Raw genomic sequence first — 23,855 nt, forward strand, 5'->3', positions numbered from 1 at the left:
CTGTCCTGGAGAGACAAGAAACGGCGTCATGATCGGCCTTCATCATTTGCCAGGTACGGCGGTAAAGCCCCCTTTTGGTATTGTCCTGAACAGTCGTGATGCCTTGGTGGTTTTATTTTTAGATGCGGTTAGTATTGTGTTTGGTAAACCTGCGTCATGCCCGTGAGTGCGGTAAAACATTGTCACTTCTCTTTGTCTACACATCTTATATAAGACCCCGAACAAAGTCTAGCTTCAAATTCTAATCAGCCCATTCATGCTCTCACAGCTCCAGAAACATACAGCCCGCCGAGAACTACATACAACTTCATCTAATCAACCTTCCATACCTCAAATAACGCCCTCAGCCCATCCCCATCTTCCTAGCCCAACATGCGTTTCTCTCTCGCCGCACTCCTCGCCATGACAACAGTCGCCCTGGTAGACTCCCCCTCGAATCTCCTGCATCCACCTTGACCTTCCAGCAGAACAAAAGTAGACTAATCATGTCCCTTACTACTAATAGGCCACTACTACTCCCCAAGCCAGTACGACGACGGGCGGCGTCAAAGCCGCTGCCACGAAGAGCAACTCAGCATCCGCCAAGGCGACTTCGACTACCACTCACAGCAAGAATGCTGGTCCCAGGGAGACTGCGGCTGTCGCCCTCGGCGTCATGCTTGGCGGAATGGGCCTTGTTGTCAATATGTAAGAAGAGAGAAGGGCTTTCAAGTGCTCGGCTTCGGCCACTTTTGATGTCACGAGATACTTAAGTTTAGGGATGTTTCGTCTTCTTTCTTGGGCAAGTTAAGGGGGAGAACAGTTGAAGAAGTGAATTGTGGATAGCCTGGGAGGTATCTCGATGTCAAACTGATACAACTACTCTTGGCTCGTAAACTCAGATCTGGAATTCTTTCAGCCAGTCGTGTTATTGTTCCGCTACTCAATTAATATTTTTTGCAACAATATGTGGCTCCCCGTGAGAAATTTGGGTGTTTGATGGGGCTGCGAATCTTTGATAGACGAGAAAAGGAGAAGGGATTCGGAGGTCACTATGACAAGCAGCCCTCTCGCATTCACTCATATAAAGCTCAAAATTATCTCTATCTATGCATTCAAAACAACGAAAGCATAACACTATCTAGGAAAACCAAGCATTTAACTCTCCAATCATATATAACGCCGCTTACAATTCATTGCCATCGCTCATCTCAAGGAAACCGATTTAATTCACACTAGCCGGTACTGACAATGAACCTAGAGGAAACATACCGGCATATACTCGCTGCTTATCCCCTTCAAGTCTTGTGGGTAAATATTAAGCATCAATTGTGTAGTGACCGGCGCCGATGAAGCGGCGTATGGGCATACCAATATAGGTAAGTTCAAAGCCTACGCATTCAGAGGCTTACATGCTAAGATACTTATAGAAAAACGAGCTTTCGTGTATATGCCCATCAGCGCTCGCAGCATATTGTGGACAGATCCCCCATTCTGTGTATCCAAGCTTCAAGTAGAACTCCCGCGCGGGGCTTTCTGTTGCTGTATCTAGCAACACCATATTCTTAGCCAAGTTGTCTTGTGCAAAACTCTCTGCCACGTTCATGAGCTTCCTGCCCAATCCCCGGCCTCTATCGCTTTCGGCCACCAATAATTTGCCTATCTCGACCTTGTGCGCGTGCGTTTCCTTAGCATGAGTCACCAGTTGAATTGTCCCAATGGCGTTCGAACCACGGCCTAGGACAAACAGTGTGGTGTTGGGTTGGGAACCATATAGCTGAGCCGACAGTGAATGCCAATATTCTGTGGCCTTCGCCTCAGAGAGAGGTGCGCGAAAGCCGATGGAGGACGAGGCGGGATCGATGTTGACACATGATTGTAGTAATCGAACAAGAGATGGGGTCCACAGTTCTAAGTCCTCCGCACTGTCTACACGGTGCACGGTAAGGTCGTTCGAGTTATCGATGTTCGTTGACATTTTGTGGTGCCGTGCTATATATGACTTGAGGGTGGGCGAATGAACATAATACGCTTGGGAAAGTACGCTGTCGTATGGTCGCAAGATGGGCATCGACGTAAGTGAAAGAGAACATTTATCTATTAGAAGGTGAAAATGGATACGAAGCTCGCTCTGGAATAAAGGGTGCAAGTGATGGTGGATCTCGCTGATTATGTAACTAAGATCACGTGGCGTGGGGTGAGGTCACGGATTGTTGAAGCCATCACGAGATACGTCTCTGCTTAGTCAGTGGGGTTTACCTTACGTGATTTCTGCACTGATCACCCAGAGTAGGCTTGGTCATTGAAATAAATAACGCATATACAGACATCGATATATACGAGGTCAGCAGGCTGTTCACAGGGTTTACAATACGTCTCTCTCTATCCTAGTCTTTCGTACCAGTCGAATCGAGCTAGTACGAGGACTAAACAATGAAATTGAGGCATTGTTTGACCGGCAAGGTCGGAACGGATCAATAGTCTCTTGATATGACTCACAGCCCTGCGGCAGGGCGTAATCACACATCAGGAGATTTTATCGCCTGCCGCCGATACTAATACCATCCAGAAGACCAGCAGAAGTAAACGATCGATCAAATCTGATCACCCAGTCAAGAAAGCTCAAAATTATTTTGAATTAATCTCTTTCCTACTTTACAGTCGCCTACATCGCCATGGATTCTTTACAAAAAGTTTCTTTCGCAGGGGCGGTTCTGTTGTCGAGCCTCATCACCATGTCCTGCTTCAAAGCTCCCAATGAAATTCCGCGCGATGGTTGGAACAAAGATAGTCTCGGAACCTATGCTAGCCCAGTTGCAGCGCGAATTCGTCGGATGCTGGCTGTCAGTATTGGCATCTTCCATGCACTTGTCGTGCTTGGGTACAGCGACAACAACAGTCTCGTATGCCTGCACCCTGAGAACTTGAACAACGGACTTTTCACTTGGAACCCTTACACTTCGGTCTGCTTGTTTCTTATTATCTGTATTGGAGGTCCCCTGCGACTTACAGCCTTTGCTCAACTCGGAAGCAACTTCACCTTCAAGCTTGGACCCCCCGACACTTTGACCACGGATGGTATGTATCGATACATGCAACATCCCGGATATACAGGACAAATCGTTGTCATGGTCATCAATCTCTCCATGTTTCTGCGCTGGGACGGTGTGGTTGGATGCTTAGTTCCTCGCGCCCTGCAGTCCGCGTTGAGTGGATGGGGACTCATTTGTTGTTCGGTCTTTACATTTGGAATCCTACGAAGACTTATGATGAGGGTTAAAGATGAAGAAGAGATGCTCAAGAAGACGTTTGGAGACAAATGGGTTGCGTGGAATCGAGTTACAGCGCGGTTCATCCCAGGCATCTACTAAAGAATCATATCTGCGTCGGTTCAACACCGAGTTGCTCCAAACAAAGGACCAAAGCGCCATGAGGGGAAACCAATTTGATCAACAGGCCGGTATGAGCTCACTTGGTTTGAAGGTCGTAAATCTTCTGTATTATATTTATTGATCGCGAGATATGCCAACTGCATTCCGCTCATTCATGAGGAGCGATGGTGATGAATTCAAAACCCAAAAGCATTCCAATCTAGATGAGGAAAGGAGGTTAGAATAGATTTGAGGTTTTTTTTTCTATAAAAAAAAAACGATCCCAACTCATCGCCTGATTTCTTGCCGCTCATCTCACGTCGAGGCTGTGATTAAGATAAATCACGCATTGTGGACGTAGATCACACCCACGAGGCTTGCATAAATAGTTTCTAATCAGTCCCGCTCCAATAAACTTGTTCCGAGCGATACCTGTCAGTCGAAATGAGTTAGTCCAGTCCTAAATAAGGAAAGCAAGACATTCTTTGACCGGCAATATCGGCACGAAACGACACCAGTGGGGCACGGAAGGGCGTATAAGACTATAAGTGTTCAGCTGATTAGCTGGCCTCACCGTGAGTCAGAACTACTTCGCTCAAGGGAATATACTCAAATTGCAGCAAGCCTCGGATTCTGCAATGGGTCGACTTTCGAAACTTCTCGCTGGAGCGGAAAAGATAGTAAAACAAGCTAACAAGGACTTTCAACAGCCCCAACAGCAGCAGCAGCAGCAGCAACAGCAGCAGCAACAACAATCCACCGGGCACTATCAGCCGCAATACCAACAGAGTCCCAATTATCTAGTGTATCCAACTCCCCAACAAGGCTACCAGGGATATCCCCAACCTCCGTCTCCACCCTCACGACCTGCGGAACTCCCAGGATCGCATCCAACAGCGTCGCCTCAACCAGTGCAATACCAGCAACAGCAACCACGCCCTCATCAAAATCAACCATACTCTTATCAGAATCGACAGTCTCCTGAGGAATTACCTGTTCCAAACACACCAATGAATAGGCAAGCCGACAATCGCCCCAATCCAGGTCACTCGGGTATGGCAGCCTGCGCTCCCATGCCATTAGGAATCCAGCCCGTGACAGAATGCATTGACATGCCCTTCACTCTACCCCTCTACTGGTTCATCCACCCCGCCTATCCGAATTTCGTTATCTGCAATCGTTGCTACCACGATCACATTCTCAACTCACCTTTCCATGACGTCTTCAACCCAGTTTGGCATGAAGACAGCGTAGGGAGACAATGTTTCTTTGGGAACCCTCGCGTCAAAGAAAATCTCTGGCCGATTGCTTTAGCAAACCTGAGTCTTGATGGCATGTTGAACTTCATGGCCACTCGGCCCAAGCTTGGCTTCTGTCCGGAAGACAAGTCTCTCGAAGGTAGAGAATGGTATTATCCCACGGATCGACCAGACTCTGGACTGGCAGTTTGTAAGCCTTGTTACGAAGACCATTTCAAGCATACTTCCTTCGGAAACAAGTTTAGCATACATTCACCTCCAGGTGAAGCAAATTGCGACCATAATCTCTGGTACATACGCCGCATGCTCAAAATTCATTCAGCAAGCGGTAACTGGATCGCTTTTACCAACGCATTCTCCAAGAGGTTGCAGATACAACTGTGTCCAAGAGCCCAGGCCGTCTCTGCACCAGATAGGACCTGGTTCTGGTCCTCCCGCGTCCCCTCAGGCTTCTTAGTTTGCGAGGCATGCTACTGGGATTACTTCCATGATTCCCCAGAGGGTCAATCATTTCAAGCAACTCGCATGAGCACTACACAGCTCACGACGTGCGCAATGGGCCAGGTCAACGTTCTTATTCCCGTCGGACGAGCAGTTAGTTACGGCGAGTTTAACATGTTCTGGTATGTGATGCAATCTCTTTCTCAGCAAAAGCCTTGTGATCCGCAAGGCGCAAGTGGTATTGCTTGGTACACGCTACAAGACAATCCTCCCGACTTCGACATTTGCGGAGCCTGCATGGCGGGAACAATCGCGAGTATGCGTATGGCCCATCTCTTTAAGCCCAAGCACGTCCCGGCCAATGAAACTCGGCTTTGCTCGTTCAATGTCTTTTCTTATCCACGAGCGATGCCTTTGATACAAAAGTTTGCCGAATCAGCTTATATCAACGACCATCGACCACTTAGCAACTTGGTGACGGACCTGAGTGCAGCACCAAACTGTCCCAAGATAGATCGGGATCTCGCTAAGAATCGGAGATGGTGGGGATGGGACGACGTGCACATCTGTGAGGAATGTTATATCCTCGTGGCCAAGAAAACCACTCTGGAGAAGCATTTCGTCATGAAAGGAGATTACGTCGCTGAATCGCGACTCTGCGACCTCTACTCCCCTCGCATGCGCCAACTCTACAAAGAAGCCTGTCAAACGCAACAGCTAGCCTCTTTTCTCGCCTTTGCACAACAACGACGCCAGATCTATCTCCAAACCGTCCCTGAGATGAATAGAATGCTACAAAATGCCAAACACGCTCTTAGCCAAGCGCAAACACTGGGTTTGGCAGCAGTTACATTTAGTGCAGCAGGAAACCTGAACTCTACCAATTTCAACTACGTTGGTTATGGATATGGAAATGCCCAGTTGGCGCAGGCGGCCATGGCGGATCAGCAGATGCAGCAGGTTGGAGCTGCGGCGGCGGGACCAGCGGCCATTGCGAGAGTTGGTATGCTGGAGAAGATGTGGAAGAAGGTTGAATGAGGGTTTCTTTCTTTTGAGATATCTCATGACTTCGATTCAGCTTATTGTTCTGTGATATACATGGTTTCTATGTACATGGATATAGTTACCTTCCCGTCGTATCTCCTCAGCATAAGGTAGGGATTCGACTGGCAGCTTCACTTATATAATAAACCTGCGTTTTCTCGCCTTGAGGGTAAAAGAAAACTCCCGATCTGCTGGGTCCAAAGGGCCAGCGCTCCAGCTCCTGCCCACTGTTCTGCGTCTCCCTTCTTTACGTTGAGTTTGTAGTCTATTAGGTTAACACAGCAGCGTCTCGACCTGCCCGGAATTCCTTTGGTGACAGTATGATATGGTGGTGGGGCTTGAGTACCTCCTTATACTTAGTCTGGTATCCTATGAAGGGTATTCTATAGATGAGATAATAGAGTATAGTCCTAGGCAAAACCCAGAGCTATAGAGTACGTCTATCAACGATTTGAGTTCCGATTACAATCCCGAATCTGTTACCGAGCCGGCACCTAACCAATGGCCTTCTTCATAGTCCGTTATGAGGTTAGCTAATAAAGTAGGCAAGCATGTCTGCGTCACTTGGCTAAAGCGCCAAGACCAAGCTCGGTTGAAACAAAGGCTTGGTCAGTTTTGTTCAGGACGGTTTTTTGACGACATTCCCTTCTATGCCATCACGTGAGGCAAGTTCGTCCTGTCCTCGAGACGCCGCACCCAATAAGTGAGAGCCACGTCCCGCAGGCACGGAAATGGCGCTCAGAACTTTGCATGCTTAACCACGATTGGGTTTTACGAGAGTGACATTACTCGCAGGCTTCAGGATGCAAGTCATCATTGGCACTGCGAGGTGACGTCAACTGCCAAAACCCTTGTAAATGGCCGCAGGGGCCAGAGCATACAACTACCTAAGGAGCATTACCTTCTCTTTTGACAATTGAAATGAGCAGACCATACGAAAGACCCATGAGACTGTAAACATGAACAAGTCGTATCCGCCTATCAGCTCCGATGCCGACGCAGCGTTACTATGCGCCGCCGGAAAAGTTGCCTCGCTGGCTGCTGGGAACTCCCAACTATGGCATCACTATCAAAGAATTTCACTTTTGACAATCACAATGAACTTCATTCTACTCTCAGTTTCCGCTTTCAAGCTATTCAACATCTCTTGGGCGGAGATAGGGAAGAGGAAAAAGAACATCAGACAAGCAAGACGAATGCTCTGGGCGCTCGAACGTCTTCTAGTCATGTGAGTAATTGGTAGTTTTATTGCCATGTCAAACATGGGCTGGGGTGTCCAAATAGAAAGTCATGGATCGGAAGCTCACATCCTGGGTTTCTCAGCGATTTTGCAGTGTCCATCGTCAAGGCCTGCTCAATTCTTTGGATAGCTCGACAGAAGTGTGACGTTCCAAACCCATACTATAACGCCTATGGATATATCGAGTCTATTGATGGATTCTTCCTCTCACTGGTACATGCAGGCGGTCTGTTCCTTGTTGGAGAACTCGGCCTTCTATTCTGGGGCCAGCCCGGAGAAAGGCAGCAAGTACGAAGCTTCTGGTTCGTCTTACGTCAAGGCTCTCACACCCTCGGTTGGATGATGGCGTTGGGCGTCGTCGGGATCCAGATATCAATCTCGATTATGAAGCAGTACCGTGTCTTGGGACTGCCAGGAGCGGGAAACGTACGCACTGCATCGCAAGACCTTGCTTCAGATGGCATGGTCAAGATCCTGCTCTTCTTCGTCGGGCTTCTGCTATGCTTACCATTCCAATCAGTGGTGAGACCATTTTCTCCTTCCTCCAATCCAGATCTGAATGGAAACGACTGACCTCTCTTTACCTAGGGAGGACCATGGCTGTGGGGAAATTTGCTCCTGACCACTGCTACTTGGACCTGGCGACTGGCCAGGGTCTTTGAAAAGAAGGGCTTGGATGAGATTACCCCTTATGTTACCGCATTAATCGTAGACATTTTCTACGCGAGAATGCCAACTGTTTTTCTCTTGGCCATGTTTACCTTGTTCTTGCGACCAGGTCGATGAACGGGCGAGGTATGATTGAGCAGGGCTGCTTGCAATTTCACCCTCCGAGACTCTCTCAGACTCTGCTAGAGAAGTTGAAGAGTTGAGGGCTTTTTTCCCCTATGTATAATTTGGCAGAATTTACAGCTTTTAGTATGGAATCACATGCCCCCGTTCTACTAGAGCTCGATGAAAGAAATACCGAGCCCGTATGTCCGCTGACACCTTGTCCTGAGGTCCTTTTTTGCTCGTTCATCGTCTACAGATGGCTCCAAAAGACCAATTCACACACTTGTCATGTATGGCGTTGACATGTGGGAGACGACAAGGAACTCTCCCAGCACTGGACCCTGTCCCTCCTCTCGGAAGCGTCAATGTCAACTATTTCTTGCCAAAGTACGCGGCTTTTCAAAGTCGAGGGAAGTATGTCTTGTAGTCACCTGTCATCGCCCGTCAAGGCGCTGGTAGTTGCTTCAATGCTCTTCAGTACAGCAAATTTGAAAGGGCCCCGGAAGGGTCGAAGGCGGTATCTCAAACTCAAAATAGTCGTTGCATGCTTCCGAGAGGATAGTCAGATGGCGGAGAAACCTTTTGAGATGGCCTAGCTGCTTGGCAGACCAACTGGCCGTCAAAGATCTGTTGCTCCACTGGCCAATATCGTCGTACTTCTCCAATAAGACTGAAGTTTGGCACACTTGAGCCGTACCCGCTATCCCGATGGAACATACCAATTGCCAATCTCCGTATGATCTAACAGATTGAGAATGATGAACGCAACGATGGTTTCGGTCTCTGCGTCGCAAAGCCTCTTGATCCGGCCTTCAGCAGCCCCACCCCCCCCTTTCCCTTGGCGACAAAATTTAACTCCCTGAACCATCCGCTCTGCCCACAGCTCGCTCAATCATTCCACCATGGCCCTTGCGCCGTGCGCTCCTCGCGGCGTGCCCCGTGGGAACCTGAACCGCCACTCCAGCCCGCCAGCAGGATCGACGAGCTTACCCCGCGAAGAACCGTCATAGAGCGGGATCTGGCCGTCGTACTCTCGAACGGGAGTCAATCGCGCCAAAGACCGCGCGCCGAGGTCCTCCCACAGCTGGCCCAGAACGCGGGCGCGAGACCTCGTGAAGCCCATGTACGGCCCTCCCCCACCGTACGGCACGCTCGCCGAGTCCTTGGCGTCGACTGCGACGACCCATGGCTCCAGGTCGAGGTTTGGGGCCTTGCCGAAGGTGAAGACTGGCGCATTGAGAAGCGAAGTGAGCGCTGGCTCGTCGATGACAATGAAGACGTCGCGGCGAACGTCGGACGGCCACTGTCCATCCTCGTCGTCGTCGTCGTCATCATCATTATCATCATCGTCGTCGTTCGACGACCTCTTGCGGCGAACGAAATTGTCAACCCACCCATTGAAAGCTTTGCGCACGGAGGCGTAATCGGCGCCGCTCAAGACGCTGTAGTTGGCTATGACGGGCAGTGCAAAGGTATCCGGGGCCGTCTCGGCGCGGTGGTCGTCGGCCGGGGCGGCGTAGGCTCGCAGTTTCTCCAAGGCGACGGCCCATTGCGCTTCGTCATCATCGGCGGCGTAAGCGGTGCGGACGACGACGAAGCCCCATTCGTGGGTGAGATCTTGCAACGCGCTGCGGAAGTTTGGTGATAGCCCACTGAGATCTTGTGCTTGTGGTTGCTCCTCCATCCTTGGTCTGGCTAGTCGTCAGACTTAACTGAAAGGTAAACGTTTGACTGGCCAGACTGATCTGTCCGTATTACTTTTCCAAACGAAGAGTCAAGGTGGTCGTTGGACGTTGGGTAGCCCAGGTCGATGCAATGCGGGGGGAAGGGGGGGGGGGTGGTCACGGGCAGTTCGAGATGGGCGTTGCGTGGGATGAGAGCTCGCCGACTGTGGTGTTTATCCACGAGTACATAGAGTTGGCGCGGAATCTGGCTCTCGGCGACGCTCCGTGCCGCAACCACCGTGTTTGAACTTTGACTGCCCGAACCTCCACGTCGGGATGTCTGCCCTGGGAAGCGCTCGACCTCGCCCCACGATGAGCCGACACCGATACGACGGCCTCATCACGGCGCCGGGTCTGGGCGAGGGACACCGTTAACTCGGGGACCCACCCGAGTGAGACCAGCTGCATTGTGTGCAGATACAATGGCAAGAACGGTGTCTTATCTTCAATCCTTGTCAAGATACACGAAACCATTTCTTCCAGCTCTGGACCGGAATGCAAGAGTACAATGAGTACTTGATCGACGTGTTTCAAAGAGAGTGGATTGAAGATATTCTCTGGCTGGTGGCAGAGAAGACCGAACGTACGAATATACTGAACAAGTAGCATAACCTTTGCACACTACCTCCGCCCACGTAGTTGTGCTTGATGTTTTTTTTTTTTTCAGCTCAAGGGTGCGTAAGTGAGAGACTTGACACATTCCAAGGTCATATCTACCTTCATTATACATAAACTTTGCAAGGGCTGACAGACCATTTGCTCATCTCATCAGCCCGTCTTGAGTTTTACTTCACCCCGAATTATTACTCATCGCTAGGCACAAATTTCGGATGGATGACAGTCAATGAGACGATATTCCGGGAACTGCCTTGTGATGCTTATCACAATGCAAGGAATCAAAACTCCCAAATATGTTTACAAGATTCCACGGGCGGTCCCCAACTGGATTCTTTGAGAAGCCCGCCACCCCCGGCTATATTACATCATGAGCGATATTTGAGCTCCCCCATTGTATCCTGTACCGCAGCCAGTCTGGTGGAAACGCGGACGGGAGGCACAGCCCGGCGATCAAGCTCGAACAATTGACCGAATCGAGCGCTACGAGAAGAGAGAGGGTCCAGAACTCCCGACACATCTCGCCTTTCGCCCTCTTCCAGACTCTCTCCCCTCCATCAAACCCCCTGTGATGGAACGCTGACCTGCAACTTACAGGGGGAGGTTCCTCGCCCAAAAGTTCAAGCTCGTTCGCCAAGCCAACCGCATCGCACTCTCGCCCGTATAACTAGCACAGTCGAGACGTCCAATTGGCTGGCTCGCTTCCATGAAGAAATTCCCTTGGATAATGCACATTTGAGAGGGTTGGGAGGCACGTAGGATCGTCTTTTTCTCTTGCTATAACATTTCATACGTTTTTTCTGCGACATGATTTGGCCCAGCCTTTTCTCTTCAAAACCACTTTGTCTGCAATGCAACAGTTCCCCACCGTTGAGACGACGTTACGCTGCCCACCGGCCTTCAAATCTTGCCGCAAATGAGATGCGGAGCGCTGGAGGATCGATACGTCCAAAGACGGGGATTCGGGGACGACTATTATGCCTTCGTCTTCTGCTTCGTCCTGTCCTGAAAGATAAGGGGACCTCATCGAAAGGCAGGCGTCTCTTCTCGAACCTCCAAACGCCTGCCAAGCTTCCTTCTCCCCCGCGCTGGTAGCCCTGTGTGCCCTGTGTGCCCTGTTCTTGGCTCTGTCTCTCCACGCTCAACGCGCGCTTTCCCGGGAGTCGTTAGGCCCGTTGTTGGTGGCTGATGAACGGGGCTGAAAAAGGGGAGGCCCGTGGGCGAGGAAACGCCTTGTGAGGTAAAAGGTAAAAAGCAGTTTGACCGTAGCGGCAGGCAATAATAAATGAGCACGAAGAAAGTGCTAAGTGAGACAGTGAGAAACTAAGTGGGTGACTAGCAAGCGCGAAACTCCTTCCCACGCGCGCTGACATGATCCGGTCAACTCGGTCGACTCAGTTACCCGTCCCACCAGCTCGGCAGTAGGCCATACACAGTACACGCGAGAACTGAGCACCGAGTGGGAGGGAAAGTGACAAACTTTCAGCTTCACTGCACGTTCGAGGGTCAGGAATCAGGGTCAGCCTTGATTCTTCCTCTCTCGTCAAAGATACCCGTACAGCGCGTATCGACCGTAGATCATACCCCGTTCTTCATCGATCACACATCCCACCGCCTGCATGAGAAATCCCACCCCTCCTCAGCCCGAACGGATACATACAAGGAGGACCGGCAAGCAGGCCAGCCGATTTGCCAAGCTATCCCGAATAAGGCACAAACCACCGGGGCTGAGAGGAGAGAGAAACCGCGCCAAACTCGTCGTATTAAACTATAAGCTTGCTCCCCGGGCAGGGGGGGGGGGGGATTCAGTCCATCAGCGGGACTGTGGACCATAGCCTGTAAGGTAGTTAGTTCCTCGCCAGCCCGTTTTTTGCTTTTTTTGGTCTTGCTTACAGTGCTTACCTCCATTGTTCTGGCCTTCCTCCTGGGGTTTTAATTTGTATGCCGGCAGCCCTCTCCCGTTCTTCCCTTCACGCTTCTCCCCTTTCGCTCTTCCTGCTTATTTTCCCATCTCCATTCTTCGCTTTCTTTCCACACTTCCGTCCTACAATACATACCCTGGCTCACGCACTTGGCTGGACTCGGTTGTCTTCTCCGCAAACAAAAGGGGGGGTTCTAACCTATTCGCATCGTACGGGAATATCTCTTGGCGAACACACATCACTTACAACAAGCTATGGGGTTTTGTTTCACCAAAGTTCCTTCACTTTGACGTCCAAGAGAATGCACCTCTCGGACTGAGGGATTCAGGCAGACATTTTGCAAAAAAGAGCGAGGGAATCTCACACGCAGAAGGAGGCGCAGTAAGCTGGAGCCTGGACGGAGCTAAGAGGAGACAGAGAGTCGGAGGGACACAGAACAACAAAAACCCACATAATAGTCTCCTCTCTCTCGAGGAGAAGGGAAAATCGGCCATGGAGGGCCCAAGGCCAAGGGCATCCGAGAAGTTTCTCAAAATGACGGCCCCAACAAACACCACAAACACGGCGGCAACCTCATCACCCGCCGCAACATCAAACCCACAGTACCAGAACCAGCAGGTCTACGAATCCGGCCTCGAAGTAGCCGAGCCAAACGCCTGGAACCGCACAAACAATGACATCCACCTGCCCGAGGTCTCCCCATACAACCACTCGGAAGCCAAGACCACAACCTTCCCCGAGGTCGCGGACGACCCGTTATCGTGGCACCACTACCACAAGCAGAACCCCAACCTCGAGGTCTCGTCCTCGCCGTCCGTCGCCTCCGCCGCGCCGTATTACTATGCCGCCGCGGGCCAGCAGCATCCGCCTGGGTATCACAAGCCGCCGCCCGGGTCGCCGGGGTACGGCTCCGGATCTCTCGACGGGGATGGCTCCGGGAAGGGCAAGAAGGCCACAGTATGTGGGATGCGTAGGAAGGTGTGCTACGTCGTCATGGGGGTCGCTATCGTCCTCGTCGTGGCCGCCATCGCCGTCGGTCTTGGGGTAGGGTTGGCGATGAAGAAGAGCGAGAACAAGTCTTCGTCAGGGTACGTTCACACTTTTGTCTCTTCACAAATCATCCCCTTTTCATCTCATCCCCCCCCCCCCCCCCCCTTTGCCATTTCATCCCATATCACTCAAACAAAAACCACGTACCCAAAAGTCTCACCAAACTAACACCCCAAACCAGCAACTCAACAACAACACCAGCAACGTCAACCGCAAACGCAACAATCACCTGCCCCGCCGCAGACAACGTAACCTACAGCTCCCCCGACGCCCCCAAACGCACATTCCGCATGATATGCGGCCACGACTTCAACTCGGCCGACGGCGCCACCGACCTCACCTCGGAGAACGCAACCACCATGGCCGCCTGCATCGACCTCTGCGCGTCAAAGGGCGACGACTGCGTCGGGGCCGGGTGGGGCGATTACTACGGCAACCACGTCTGCTGGATGAAGAGCAAGCTGGGGACGATGAACGTCTCGGGGAACTGGTATTTCGCTGTGGATGTGAATAAGACGAGCGTGGCGGCGTGAGGACTATTGCTCGGCAAGGAGTTTGGTCCACTTGTTCTCGTCCGTCTAGCTGCGTCTCGATGATATTAGGGGGTTACGGCACATCGCCATCGTGCCTGACCCTTCTCGAAAGACGATACAGACGGATCCATGTGGGCCAGGTGGTCCCCCGGCATATTCCTGGATGAATGCCGGCGAACTCGACGAGGTCTGGCGTCTAACGAAGCGCTTGGTATGCGCTGTAGGCTGTTCGCAGACAAATGATGGGATGGAATCGGAACTGGGGGAGCTCCCTAACGAATGTAAAGGGTCTCACAAAAAAAAAGAGGCCTTGTGTAATGAAATGAAAATGGGCGCCATCGGTACGGCGCTCGAGATATTTATGGGTGTTAGTCACAAACAGGGACAAAGAAAGGACCACATCACATAGTCACGATACCATTTGCTTTCGAAGGATCGAATGCTTTTCAATCATCAAAACGTTCAAATCTTTTCATTCATTGCTTTTGAGTCTCCTGCACAACCCGCCCTCACTTGCAACTCTTCGTCACACGCCAGGCGACGAGGCCACGTCTGCCAATCACCCTCGTCAGGGTGTTCCAGATGCCGTCGTCACCAAAGTCGAGGTCGTCTAAGTTCAAGTGTTGCCTGTAACGCCATACCTCGCGGAACCGTAGGCCTTTCAGTCCCTTGTTGGGAAGGTAGGGGTCTATCCACGTCGCTGATGCTGGTGCGATCAGATATGTCCCGTTCTTCTCCTTCAAATACTCCGAGTTGCGTCGATCCGCCGGCGTGTCGCAGGTAGCCAACTTGGTCAGCTCCTCGAGGAGCGTGTCGCCCTTCATACCCATCACGTCGCGTGTCGTGAGGACCTCATTCTTGCCGTTAAGAAGCCAAATGGGTGGCGTATAGGTCTTCCACCAGACGGCCTGCGTCGCGTCTGGCTGCTTGCTCAGGAATACCTGGCCCGGCACGATACCGCCTTGATGGTAGACACCCATGAGAATGCCAAAGATCAAGTTGAAAGCAAGCCACACCCCGATCCACACGCGAACGACAGTCCGATTCTTCGGAAGGTGCACTGATGAGAGGATGAGCGGGACGGTGGGCAGCAGGAATCGTGCTTCCTGGTGCTGGAAGATAGACAGCACAAAGACACCAGAAATGGCCGAGTAGAGTCGTAATGAGAGGTATGGCTGAGTGAAGAGCAACATCGCAGCTGGGCCGATCAGCATGGGAATGTTGACCAGTAGGTGCTGGTACCAGGGGTGCAACCCATGCTGCGCAAGGTTGTCTGTGTCGATGTTGTACATGAGGTTGTTGAGTGGCGTAATGACTGGCCGTGAGATGAGGTCTGCCCACTTGATGGGTTCAGGGAGGTAGAATGCCGTATCCAGGGTGATGGCGACCAAGGTAGTTGTAAAAGCTGCCAACACCATCACGGCGAAGGACATGGGTCTGGTGGGTTGTTAGTGGGCGGTCCCCTGATGTCATGGTGCCTAGACGGACGTACCTATTCAGAAAATGGGGTATCAAGCGAAGTCCCGGAATCAACAAGAACGCCGGGAAAGTAATTCTATTAAACAATCCAAAGACGGCCACTATGCCGAGAATCGTAGAAGCAAGAAGCGATGATTGTTGCTGTCACAATCGTTAGTTAGCTTTCACATGTTGGTGCCCACAAAATCGTGCCCAGGGGGTCCTTACCGGGCTCTCGACAATGCGCTGAATCAAGACCAAGCACCAAGCAACAACGAGACACTCCACCGAGTTGGAGAATGTGTGCGTCTGGTACGTCCATGTGACATAGGACGAGGCGACCAGGAGCACAGCAACGCGACGGTGTCGTGGAGAGCTGATGAGCTCATGAATGGCCCAATCCTCCAGCACGAAGCTGGTGACGAACATGAGGACGCGAAGGGTCCAAAAGACTGCGATTGGGGGGATCTCGCCGTCCTTGCCGTTACCGATCCACAGCCATCTCAGCAACATCATGGGCAGGCCGTAGACGGGCCATAAGGGGAAGACGCTTCGTATCGGGTGCTCATTCGTGAATTCCCATGTGTGCCGTACCGGGTAACTAAAGATTTGGCCTGCGCCACGCCGTTAGTTTAGGTCCTGTTGAACGAGAACAAGCGCCTAAACTCGATCCGAGCTATGAGGTAGGAAGCTCCATGGCGCCAAACCGAGAGCTGGGCACGCTCTACCCAGGCAACGGGATACAGCAGCTGCAAAAAAAAAAAAAGCTGAACGTACCTGCGATGACCTCTGGGCCCTGGAAATTCTCGTCGGGGTGCAGGTAGCTGGGCGACAAGGCGAACCACAGCCTGACCAGCACCAGAAATAGGTACGCTCTCCGCCACATGACTCCAGGTGCTCTCGATTATTATCTGGTAGTAGTTGCTGCGTGTAGCTCGGGCATCGGTTCGTGATCGAAGGCTGAAAGTAGCCAGGTGTCGAGTATTAGGCGGAGCCAGGCCGGCGGGAGGTTCGTTGCGAAAAGGAGGGTATGTCGCAACGTCGCATCATCAGGAGGAGAGGCGCATCTACAGGAGCCAGGTATGCGATGGTTTGCCAGGCGCAGCAGAGGTCAAGGAGGGAGAGGTGGGGGTTAAAGTAAGGTAATGGCAAGAAGAAGGATGGTCACAGAGAAGGGAAAATATTATCATTTGCAAGGTGAGGCCCGGTGAGGGTGGTGGGAGAAAAGCAAAGGGAAAAGAAAAGAGGTGCGCAGGTCGAGGTGCGACTAAAGCAAGGCAAGGCCAGGTAAATAAGTCCAAGGTCAGGTAAGGTCAGGTAGGGTGATGGTCAGGATATTTTTTGCGCGGACTCGGGTCGAGAAAGTGACTGAGTGTCGCTCCCACGCTCTGTCAGCCCGCAAGCGCACCCGCACCCGCACCGCAGCTCTTTTGGACCTTGGAGGGGACTTTGCAGGGTTATGGAGAAGGGAGAAGAGATAACCTTGCTCTTACAACCTGGTCGGTACGTGTATTTTGTAAGCAGCGTAAGGAGCAGTTCCCGAGCAATAGGCCCAGAACTATCCATATGAGGGTGTATCCGCAATCTCTGAGACTACTTTAGCGGGCACATGGCCCCTGCCGAGGCTGCTCTTGCTTCTCTTTGGTGCTTGGGGCATTTGTTGTTTGATTTCTTGCCTTTGCAAGTTCCCACCAGAGGAGCCAGGTGAGATGAGATGTGAGCTCAGGGTGTGACTATCTCACGGAGTGAGGTCTGCTGAGTGCTACGTACCTACCTACCTTAGGTACCTAGGCATGGTAGGTAGTTGGTAACTTGGTAAGTGAGGTGACGGGAGAGGAGGAGGGATGGATGGATGAAAGGACTGCAGGAGGGAGGTGTCAAGGTTGGGAGCTCCAATGATGGGAGAGTCTAAGGACCAGGGAGGTAAGGCGGGTGGGCGATTGTCATTTCCTCCCAGGTTGTGGGCAGTTGCAACTGGCAGCTCCCGTCGTGTGTTTGTTCCTTCCCTTTTCCCGACTGTATGTATTCGTACCTTCTTACCCGGTGTAAGGCAGGTACCGGTATCCGTACGAATAAGGAGGTACCTTCCTGCCACATCTGGGAGAATAGAATGCTTATTCCACGGCACACTTCAGGTACAGGGATCGCCAACCCAGCTCCCAACATACACAACCCTCCCGTTCCACGGTGAAGCGAAGCGTCACGCACGAGTCCGCGATGTGGTTGCTGGCTGGCAGAAATCAAAAGAAAAGAAAACCGAGCCCGACTTTTGGAGAGTGTGCGCTCCCGAGTCCGCTGCAACGGCCCCCTGTTCCCTGCCAAGCTCCTCTCGCTAGGACCTTCAGTTGGGGGCGCTAACCCCTAAAACGGGCAAGGCAGACTGCCACCGACCAGCACCTGGGACTGAGAGGGTGCATGCCACTGCCAGCGTGGCTCATAGGGCCATCACCACACACAGAAAGTGTCCAGTCAGTACGTGTATTGTGAGCGAGGTGGCCCCATCCAAAGCTTCTACTTCTTCCATTCTCTTCGTCCACCACTCCAAACCCTCGCCAGGGGACACCACCCCCTTTCCCCGGACAGCCAACCAAACAATACCAACCCAGTCAGCAGGTTTCTCGAACCACGTCTTTCCATCATGTCTTGCTGTCATTATGCATCATTCCCCATCCGCCCAGCATGGGGGCTGCCTGTCAACAACTTACTAACTTTTAACTTTTTACCAGTTGGTGACCGGATACTTGTCTACAACATATCTCTGGGAGTCGCATCAAACAAAGCCATGCCACCCGTCCCTAACGCTCTGTCCGTTCGTCTGGTGAAAAAGGCCGATATTGATATCAGACGAACGTAATAATGCCAATCCCGGGACGCCATCTGCGCATCCGCGGTCGTAGTCGCGTTCGCCCCTATGGTCCGCCGACGGAAGCTTCGGGATCGCAGGCCCCATCAACATCCGGCGCTATGAATTGCGAATCATTAAATTTCACGGACGCAGGCGCGCCGCCCACTCCCACTGGCGCGTCCCCATGAAACCGGCCCAGTCATCATTGATGCATTCCACGCTTTGCCCTGTTCCGAGAGATTGGGTCCTCACGTACATGAACAAGCAAAATAACTTACAGAGTACACTTCCTCTGCACAATCAGAGGACCAGGAATGTTAGACCATATGCCGCCATCTTCAGTGTCTCGCACCATCAGATTGGCGTTGCCCTGCTCGCGCGTCGCGGGGGCTCAGATCCGTGGAGAAGACAGGCTCCCTAAAGTGCTTGCAGCTCGCTTTCGCCGTCGGCCCTGTCTTTCCGTGTCCACACCCTGGCCAGCTCCAGATTCTTGTCGGACATTTCCTTCGGTACGAGAGCTTGGTACGAGAGCTTATCCACGACATTTTTCGTATACCTTTAGTTGATGCCATTTCGGTCACCCAGCAGTGAAGGCAAACCTAGTCGCCCACTCCATGAACCGAGACAGAGAAACAAGGAACATCACAAGCAAGGTAGGCACCAGACGCCATTAGCAAGCATCGACCCGGGAGCGTTTTGGACTTAAGGCCATCCGCTGAGAAGCATTTTATTCACGATGCAACCATTGGCAAGAGGAGGCAGTGCTCGGCTCCGCAGATACGGCACTCACAGGAATAGACCTTGGCGTTACCTTACCGGCCGTCTCCACCGCCCCCGGTTCTGCCTTGCCGGTCTCCTCGGCCGGTCTTTAGCTTAGCGGCGACGAGGTTCTGGTCCGAGTAAGGTATGCCGGCATTAATCGTCTGTCCGGCTCCGAAAACTGGTTTGCCGCTTGCGGAGAGATGCCAAGCAACTGCAGTCTACTGCAAGAAGTCTGTATCAGGTCGCATTGCACCAAAGTCCGAATCCTGTGATCTCTGAACTTATAACTCGGTAATTCGCGAGCCAGAGATTTGGACTTTACTGGTTTCCCTCTCTCTAAGTGTGGCAGAGTGGGAGAGAAGAACGATGCTTGGCCGAATCTAGCTTCCTTAATCACGAGACCCTCTCAGCAGGTATCACCTCAGAGGTCATGGGATAACATATAGATCTAGCAGGCCCGCCCTCGCTCCGGATGTTTCCCGCCATTTTCTTCTATTCTAAATTATCTCCAAGGAAATCACAGGCTACCTCCCAAGCTCATCTCTTTTGACCAGCGTCAAAGTACGGCATCCAGGCTGGCTCCAAATCTTATGTTGAGCTTCGTCTACACAAGGTACCTTGAACGCACAGGCAAAGTTACTAGGTTAGGGTAAAAGCCCGAGGGAACAGGAAAGTTGCTACCTTGAGTCCAGCAATATCGAGCTTCCCTTTTTCCTTTCTCTAGAGGGAATCTGACTTCCCATTTGAAGCAATGCCTTTGTTAAAACTCGTCAATGGGCATCACCTCCGGGGGTGCCTAGGCCCTCTAGAAGATAAGGCACAGGCTGAAGCTTACCTAAGGTGCCTGGGTTGTAGTGAATCAGCTTGATCGGAGTCCTTCAGGCTACCTCGGAATTTGCCTGGAGCCAACGAGGAGGATAGGTACCTAGGTAGCAGCACAATCTGCAACAAGGAATAATATGGTATAACTTCTGAACTCTTGCTGCTGATGCCATTTTTGAGTCTTTGCAAGCAGCAATGAGAATCCCTCGTACATCATGCCAGGGAGAAAGAGTGAAGGGATAATATCTGTTCAAGCTTACAACATCTCTTTGGCTAGGATTACATAAGGGGGCCATCTGTGCCTCCGTCCTTGCTCTTGCGCACAAAAGTGAGTTGCATTCGGCGAAGAGTCACCGAGACTGTTTTCAGCAAGGTAATGGAATTCAACACCGCCAGGAAGCTTCTGCCTCAGGCTCTTCTTGCGTGACACTTTCTTTTCTCTTGCTGTCTTTCAGGTTGGACGAGAGGGGATTGTTCATTTCCAAGTCATGTCCATTGATGTGCTGTGCCTTTGCGGGTCCACCGACTCCATTGAGGCCTTCTGAAAGGCACCAAAGGGTAGGTACCTCGAGCCATATAGAGTTCTCCAGGCAACAGATGTAGAGACCCAGGAGTACAAACAGGTCCCGCCGCCTTGAACCAATGAAAGCACCTGCCGCCCTCACCTCTGCCTGCTGCTCCCTCAACTTCTATGGGTAGCGACGCTCTCTGCCTTCCCACTTCTCCACAACCAACAGCCTGGCTGCCCCGACCCTCAAAACCGTCCAACCTAACGTCTGACGCAACAAAAGCCATCTCCGATCACTTATTCACTACTTCGTTTGTTCGCCTCTCTCCAATCAAACAACTGTCGCCGGTCGCATACAAAATCTTCACCTTCTCATTCTACCTCCGAATCATAAACGTAAGGCCTATATAGTCCCGGCTTCCGCTGCTTCCTTCCCCGCCGGTTGACTTCTAGTTTCCCCCACCATCCTCCAGAAACAACTTCAATACTTCGATCAATCATCACCAGTCAACCATCGCCGTCTACCAACTCCAAGCTGACCGCTCCAAGATATTCTACATCGCAGTTACCCAAATTGCTAGACAAAATGGCCGCCGAGAAGAAAGACGCCAAGATCTGGGTTCAGTCCAACGATAACATCACGATCCCCGTTGGTACGTCAGACCCCTCCTTCCGCCCGCGAGCTCGGTCTTGACCAGACCCTTGCTAACGCATCTTGTCCAGATCGCGTTGTCGCTGAGCGCTCCATGCTCATCAAGAACATGCTCGAGGATGTTGGTGATGATGCCATCAGCCAGGAGAACCCCATTCCCATTCCTAACGTATGTGTCGCCGCCTCTCGCCTCTCGACCGAATGATCGACAAGCGCTGACATTTCCTCCCAGGTCAACGAGGCGGTCCTTCGCAAGGTCATCGAGTGGTGTGACCACCACCGCGCCGATCCCGTTCAGACCGCCGATGACGAGAACGATGCTCGCAAGAAGACCACCGAGATCGAGGAGTGGGACCAGAAGTTCATGCAGGTCGACCAGGAGATGCTCTTCGAGATCATCCTCGTATGTTACCCGTTACTGTCACATATCCTTGCATTAAGCTAACATTACGACAGGCTTCCAACTACCTGGACATCAAGCCTCTCCTCGACGTCGGCTGCAAGACCGTTGCCAACATGATCAAGGGCAAGTCGCCCGAGGAGATCCGCAAGACCTTCAACATTACCAACGACTTCACCCCCGAAGAGGAGGAGCAGATCCGCCGCGAGAATGAGTGGGCCGAGGACCGTTAAATATCACGACAAATGGATTGGTGGAAAAGAGCCGGAGTCTGGGTTAAACTACTCTTCGGACATTTCTCTGCGCACCTAATGTGTGATGCATCGTACTCCGGCGTTTTGACGATCGCTCATTGATTCGTTTTTCGGTTACCCTGGAAAGTTTGCGGGTTGCTCCACAGGTCAGGAATTCACGTCCCGTATGGAACGGGACGCTTGGTTGATGAAAGGCGCTTAACACAAGGTCATCCATCCCATGCGCAGCAGTTATGCGTGCGGTCCAGTTGATTTTGCTACAAATTCATAGCAAGGCAAAGAAGTTTGATTTCGCGTCTAAAGTATTGACTTGTTGGTCGGTGATATTGTTGCGTTTGTCCATAAGATCCATTGGAGGTTGCGACCAAATCAGATATCGAGGTCGGCTGCCTGTATGTGCCCCGGGCGGAGGTGACTTTAATTACTTTCGAACATGACACAGCAAGGCTGACGACCAAACCTCACTTGGCTCGTCATACCATCGACAAGGGCTCGTGATTCGTCAACAGTGAGTCATTGGAAACTGGGAAGTCAGATGGCCGTGAATAACTCGGGAACCAACGTCACTATGGTGTGCTAGGGTAGACCTGCTCGAGCTTGAGATGCTGCCAGTGGCTTCTCAAAAACCAGGGAAGGCATCGCGATGGCCTGATTGGAGACCACAAATGGAGGCTCGGAATCAGTACCTGCCGGTGAGGGCGAGGAGGTACTCCTCGATATGCATCGCGGTCCTTCGAGGTGTCGCATCACAACATGTACTGAGCGAACGAGAATGGTGAATCGTGGGGGCCTCATCTCTTCAGAGGCAAATTTTGCATTTCCTTTCCCTATGACCGTAACATGCAATACGTAGAGTCTAGCCGAACCGGGCATCCATTTTGTTTCCCCTCCATTCCTGTTTGTCAAAAAAGACTTCCCCCACGAATTCAGGACTCGAGCCAGTGGGTATTTGAGTCCATCAGAGTTGAACCCCTCCCCATTTGATGTGAAAGGTTTGCTTCCCCCAAGTCGAGCGCGGCGTCGTCGTTCGGTCGGCGGCATCCATGGTTTTGATATGGAAGTCCCGCAGGATAGGGTAAGGGATTTTCTTGAAGAGAGAAGGAGGCGAGGCGTTTAGATGCCGAGGCGGGTCTTGCGCCAGTGACGACGCTTCGCGTTGTAGCTGTGATGGAGATGTTAGTTTTGTGATGTTTGGTGGGGTGTGTTTTCTGCCATGTGAAAGACTCCCTTCGCGTTTTTGATCCGTTTCGAGATCGAGACAAAAAGAGGAGAGGCTTCCTGGGAGAAACAGAGGGAGGGTGTATCGTACCGAATAGTGTTACCGGTGCGAAGGCGAATCCATTGGGGAATGGGGCGGTTCTGCTTCTGCGCCTTGGCGAGCTTCTGCTTCGTGCGGAAAGACTTGTGGCTCTGTATCGCGGGGGATCTTGTCAGCATTCTGCTTGTTTGTATTGGATTTCCTCGTCTTCCTCTCGTTCGCCTTCCTCGATTGTGTTGATGATGTTTGCCCCTCACTCCCCCATCGTGAACCCCGTCCACAGGTGACGCATTTTGTCGTATCGCGTGGACGCAATATGTCGGTAGATTCGGTCGAGGGGAAACATCATCATCGCGTCGAAGAGGGCCGTTTGAACGAGAGGACGAGCGAAAGGGCGTAAGCTATCAACGTACCGGCATTTTGACGGCTTGTTGGCTGATCAAACTGGTGCGAGTCCTTTGGGGTGGCAGTTGTTCTCCAGATGGGATGGGTTGAATCGATCTCACCACTAGAAATGAGAAATTCTTGTGCACAAGGCGCACTAGGTTAGCGAGCCCGCAGTCGCCTTGATTGGTGGACAGGGCACAAGGTGGAGTCGGTCACGCTTTCGGAGCCTGGTGGGGGGAGAGGGGAGGCATGAGAAGGTCACTCGCCTCTTGAGGCTCAGCTGTGTGGCTCGCTCCTGCTTGGTATTTTTCTTCTTTTTTCGGTCAGGTGCTGATTAGATAAGACAATGGACTCTAGTGCCTCAGGCATCAGAGTTCAGAGTCTGCTTATGTGATAATCCCTGACATACCGATAGGCTCGAGCGGCCGACGATCCCAGCATTGGCAACCCGCGGACCCGTTTGGACGCCCAGGTTTCCCATCCATGCATGTCTTAAAAAACTGTCAATTAGGGGGGACCCGTTCCGCTACCTTACCTTTACTGGTACGCCTTAGGGG

At 51.9% G+C, this 23,855-nt stretch overlaps 11 protein-coding genes across 11 annotated transcripts; 6 read left to right on the plus strand and 5 right to left on the minus strand.

Moving 5' to 3' along the window:
* Positions 1-372: 372 nt before the first annotated feature.
* Positions 373-691, plus strand: CCOS01_02293 (uncharacterized protein; the record flags this gene model as incomplete). Its single annotated transcript, XM_060450484.1, has 2 exons — positions 373-420; positions 506-691. 2 exons carry the CDS (start codon positions 373-375, stop codon positions 689-691), a joined length of 234 nt encoding a protein of 77 aa, XP_060319134.1.
* Positions 692-1,387: 696 nt separating this feature from the next.
* CCOS01_02294 (uncharacterized protein) lies at positions 1,388-2,050 on the minus strand (the record flags this gene model as incomplete). The annotated part of the gene is made up of 1 exon (XM_060450485.1): positions 1,388-2,050. The coding sequence occupies one exon, from the start codon at positions 2,048-2,050 to the stop codon at positions 1,388-1,390; it is 663 nt and encodes a 220-aa protein (XP_060319135.1).
* Positions 2,051-2,714: 664 nt separating this feature from the next.
* CCOS01_02295 (uncharacterized protein) lies at positions 2,715-3,350 on the plus strand (the record flags this gene model as incomplete). The annotated part of the gene is made up of 1 exon (XM_060450486.1): positions 2,715-3,350. One exon carries the CDS (start codon positions 2,715-2,717, stop codon positions 3,348-3,350), a length of 636 nt encoding a protein of 211 aa, XP_060319136.1.
* Positions 3,351-5,134: 1,784 nt separating this feature from the next.
* Positions 5,135-6,088, plus strand: CCOS01_02296 (uncharacterized protein; the record flags this gene model as incomplete). The annotated part of the gene is made up of 2 exons (XM_060450487.1): positions 5,135-5,232; positions 5,518-6,088. 2 exons carry the CDS (start codon positions 5,135-5,137, stop codon positions 6,086-6,088), a joined length of 669 nt encoding a protein of 222 aa, XP_060319137.1.
* Positions 6,089-7,053: 965 nt separating this feature from the next.
* Positions 7,054-8,120, plus strand: CCOS01_02297 (uncharacterized protein; the record flags this gene model as incomplete). Its single annotated transcript, XM_060450488.1, has 3 exons — positions 7,054-7,322; positions 7,418-7,856; positions 7,923-8,120. The coding sequence occupies 3 exons, from the start codon at positions 7,054-7,056 to the stop codon at positions 8,118-8,120; spliced, it is 906 nt and encodes a 301-aa protein (XP_060319138.1).
* Positions 8,121-9,000: 880 nt separating this feature from the next.
* CCOS01_02298 (uncharacterized protein) lies at positions 9,001-9,792 on the minus strand (the record flags this gene model as incomplete). The annotated part of the gene is made up of 1 exon (XM_060450489.1): positions 9,001-9,792. The coding sequence occupies one exon, from the start codon at positions 9,790-9,792 to the stop codon at positions 9,001-9,003; it is 792 nt and encodes a 263-aa protein (XP_060319139.1).
* Positions 9,793-9,949: 157 nt separating this feature from the next.
* On the minus strand, positions 9,950-10,240 carry CCOS01_02299 (uncharacterized protein; the record flags this gene model as incomplete). The annotated part of the gene is made up of 1 exon (XM_060450490.1): positions 9,950-10,240. The coding sequence occupies one exon, from the start codon at positions 10,238-10,240 to the stop codon at positions 9,950-9,952; it is 291 nt and encodes a 96-aa protein (XP_060319140.1).
* Positions 10,241-12,903: 2,663 nt separating this feature from the next.
* On the plus strand, positions 12,904-13,952 carry CCOS01_02300 (uncharacterized protein; the record flags this gene model as incomplete). The annotated part of the gene is made up of 2 exons (XM_060450491.1): positions 12,904-13,457; positions 13,601-13,952. The coding sequence occupies 2 exons, from the start codon at positions 12,904-12,906 to the stop codon at positions 13,950-13,952; spliced, it is 906 nt and encodes a 301-aa protein (XP_060319141.1).
* A 509-nt stretch (positions 13,953-14,461) lies between these two features.
* CCOS01_02301 (Alg9-like mannosyltransferase) lies at positions 14,462-16,296 on the minus strand (the record flags this gene model as incomplete). The annotated part of the gene is made up of 4 exons (XM_060450492.1): positions 14,462-15,389; positions 15,445-15,572; positions 15,639-16,024; positions 16,188-16,296. 4 exons carry the CDS (start codon positions 16,294-16,296, stop codon positions 14,462-14,464), a joined length of 1,551 nt encoding a protein of 516 aa, XP_060319142.1.
* A 4,637-nt stretch (positions 16,297-20,933) lies between these two features.
* On the plus strand, positions 20,934-21,632 carry CCOS01_02302 (Skp1 family protein; the record flags this gene model as incomplete). The annotated part of the gene is made up of 4 exons (XM_060450493.1): positions 20,934-21,000; positions 21,071-21,168; positions 21,232-21,402; positions 21,456-21,632. 4 exons carry the CDS (start codon positions 20,934-20,936, stop codon positions 21,630-21,632), a joined length of 513 nt encoding a protein of 170 aa, XP_060319143.1.
* Positions 21,633-22,766: 1,134 nt separating this feature from the next.
* CCOS01_02303 (uncharacterized protein) lies at positions 22,767-23,090 on the minus strand (the record flags this gene model as incomplete). Its single annotated transcript, XM_060450494.1, has 2 exons — positions 22,767-22,815; positions 22,963-23,090. 2 exons carry the CDS (start codon positions 23,088-23,090, stop codon positions 22,767-22,769), a joined length of 177 nt encoding a protein of 58 aa, XP_060319144.1.
* Between the last annotated feature and the right edge of the window lie 765 nt (positions 23,091-23,855).

This window comes from Colletotrichum costaricense (genome assembly GCF_030867565.1).
Source record: "Colletotrichum costaricense strain IMI 309622 chromosome Unknown Scaffold_2.1, whole genome shotgun sequence".
In the NCBI taxonomy this organism is placed as follows: Eukaryota; Fungi; Ascomycota; class Sordariomycetes; order Glomerellales; family Glomerellaceae; genus Colletotrichum; species Colletotrichum costaricense.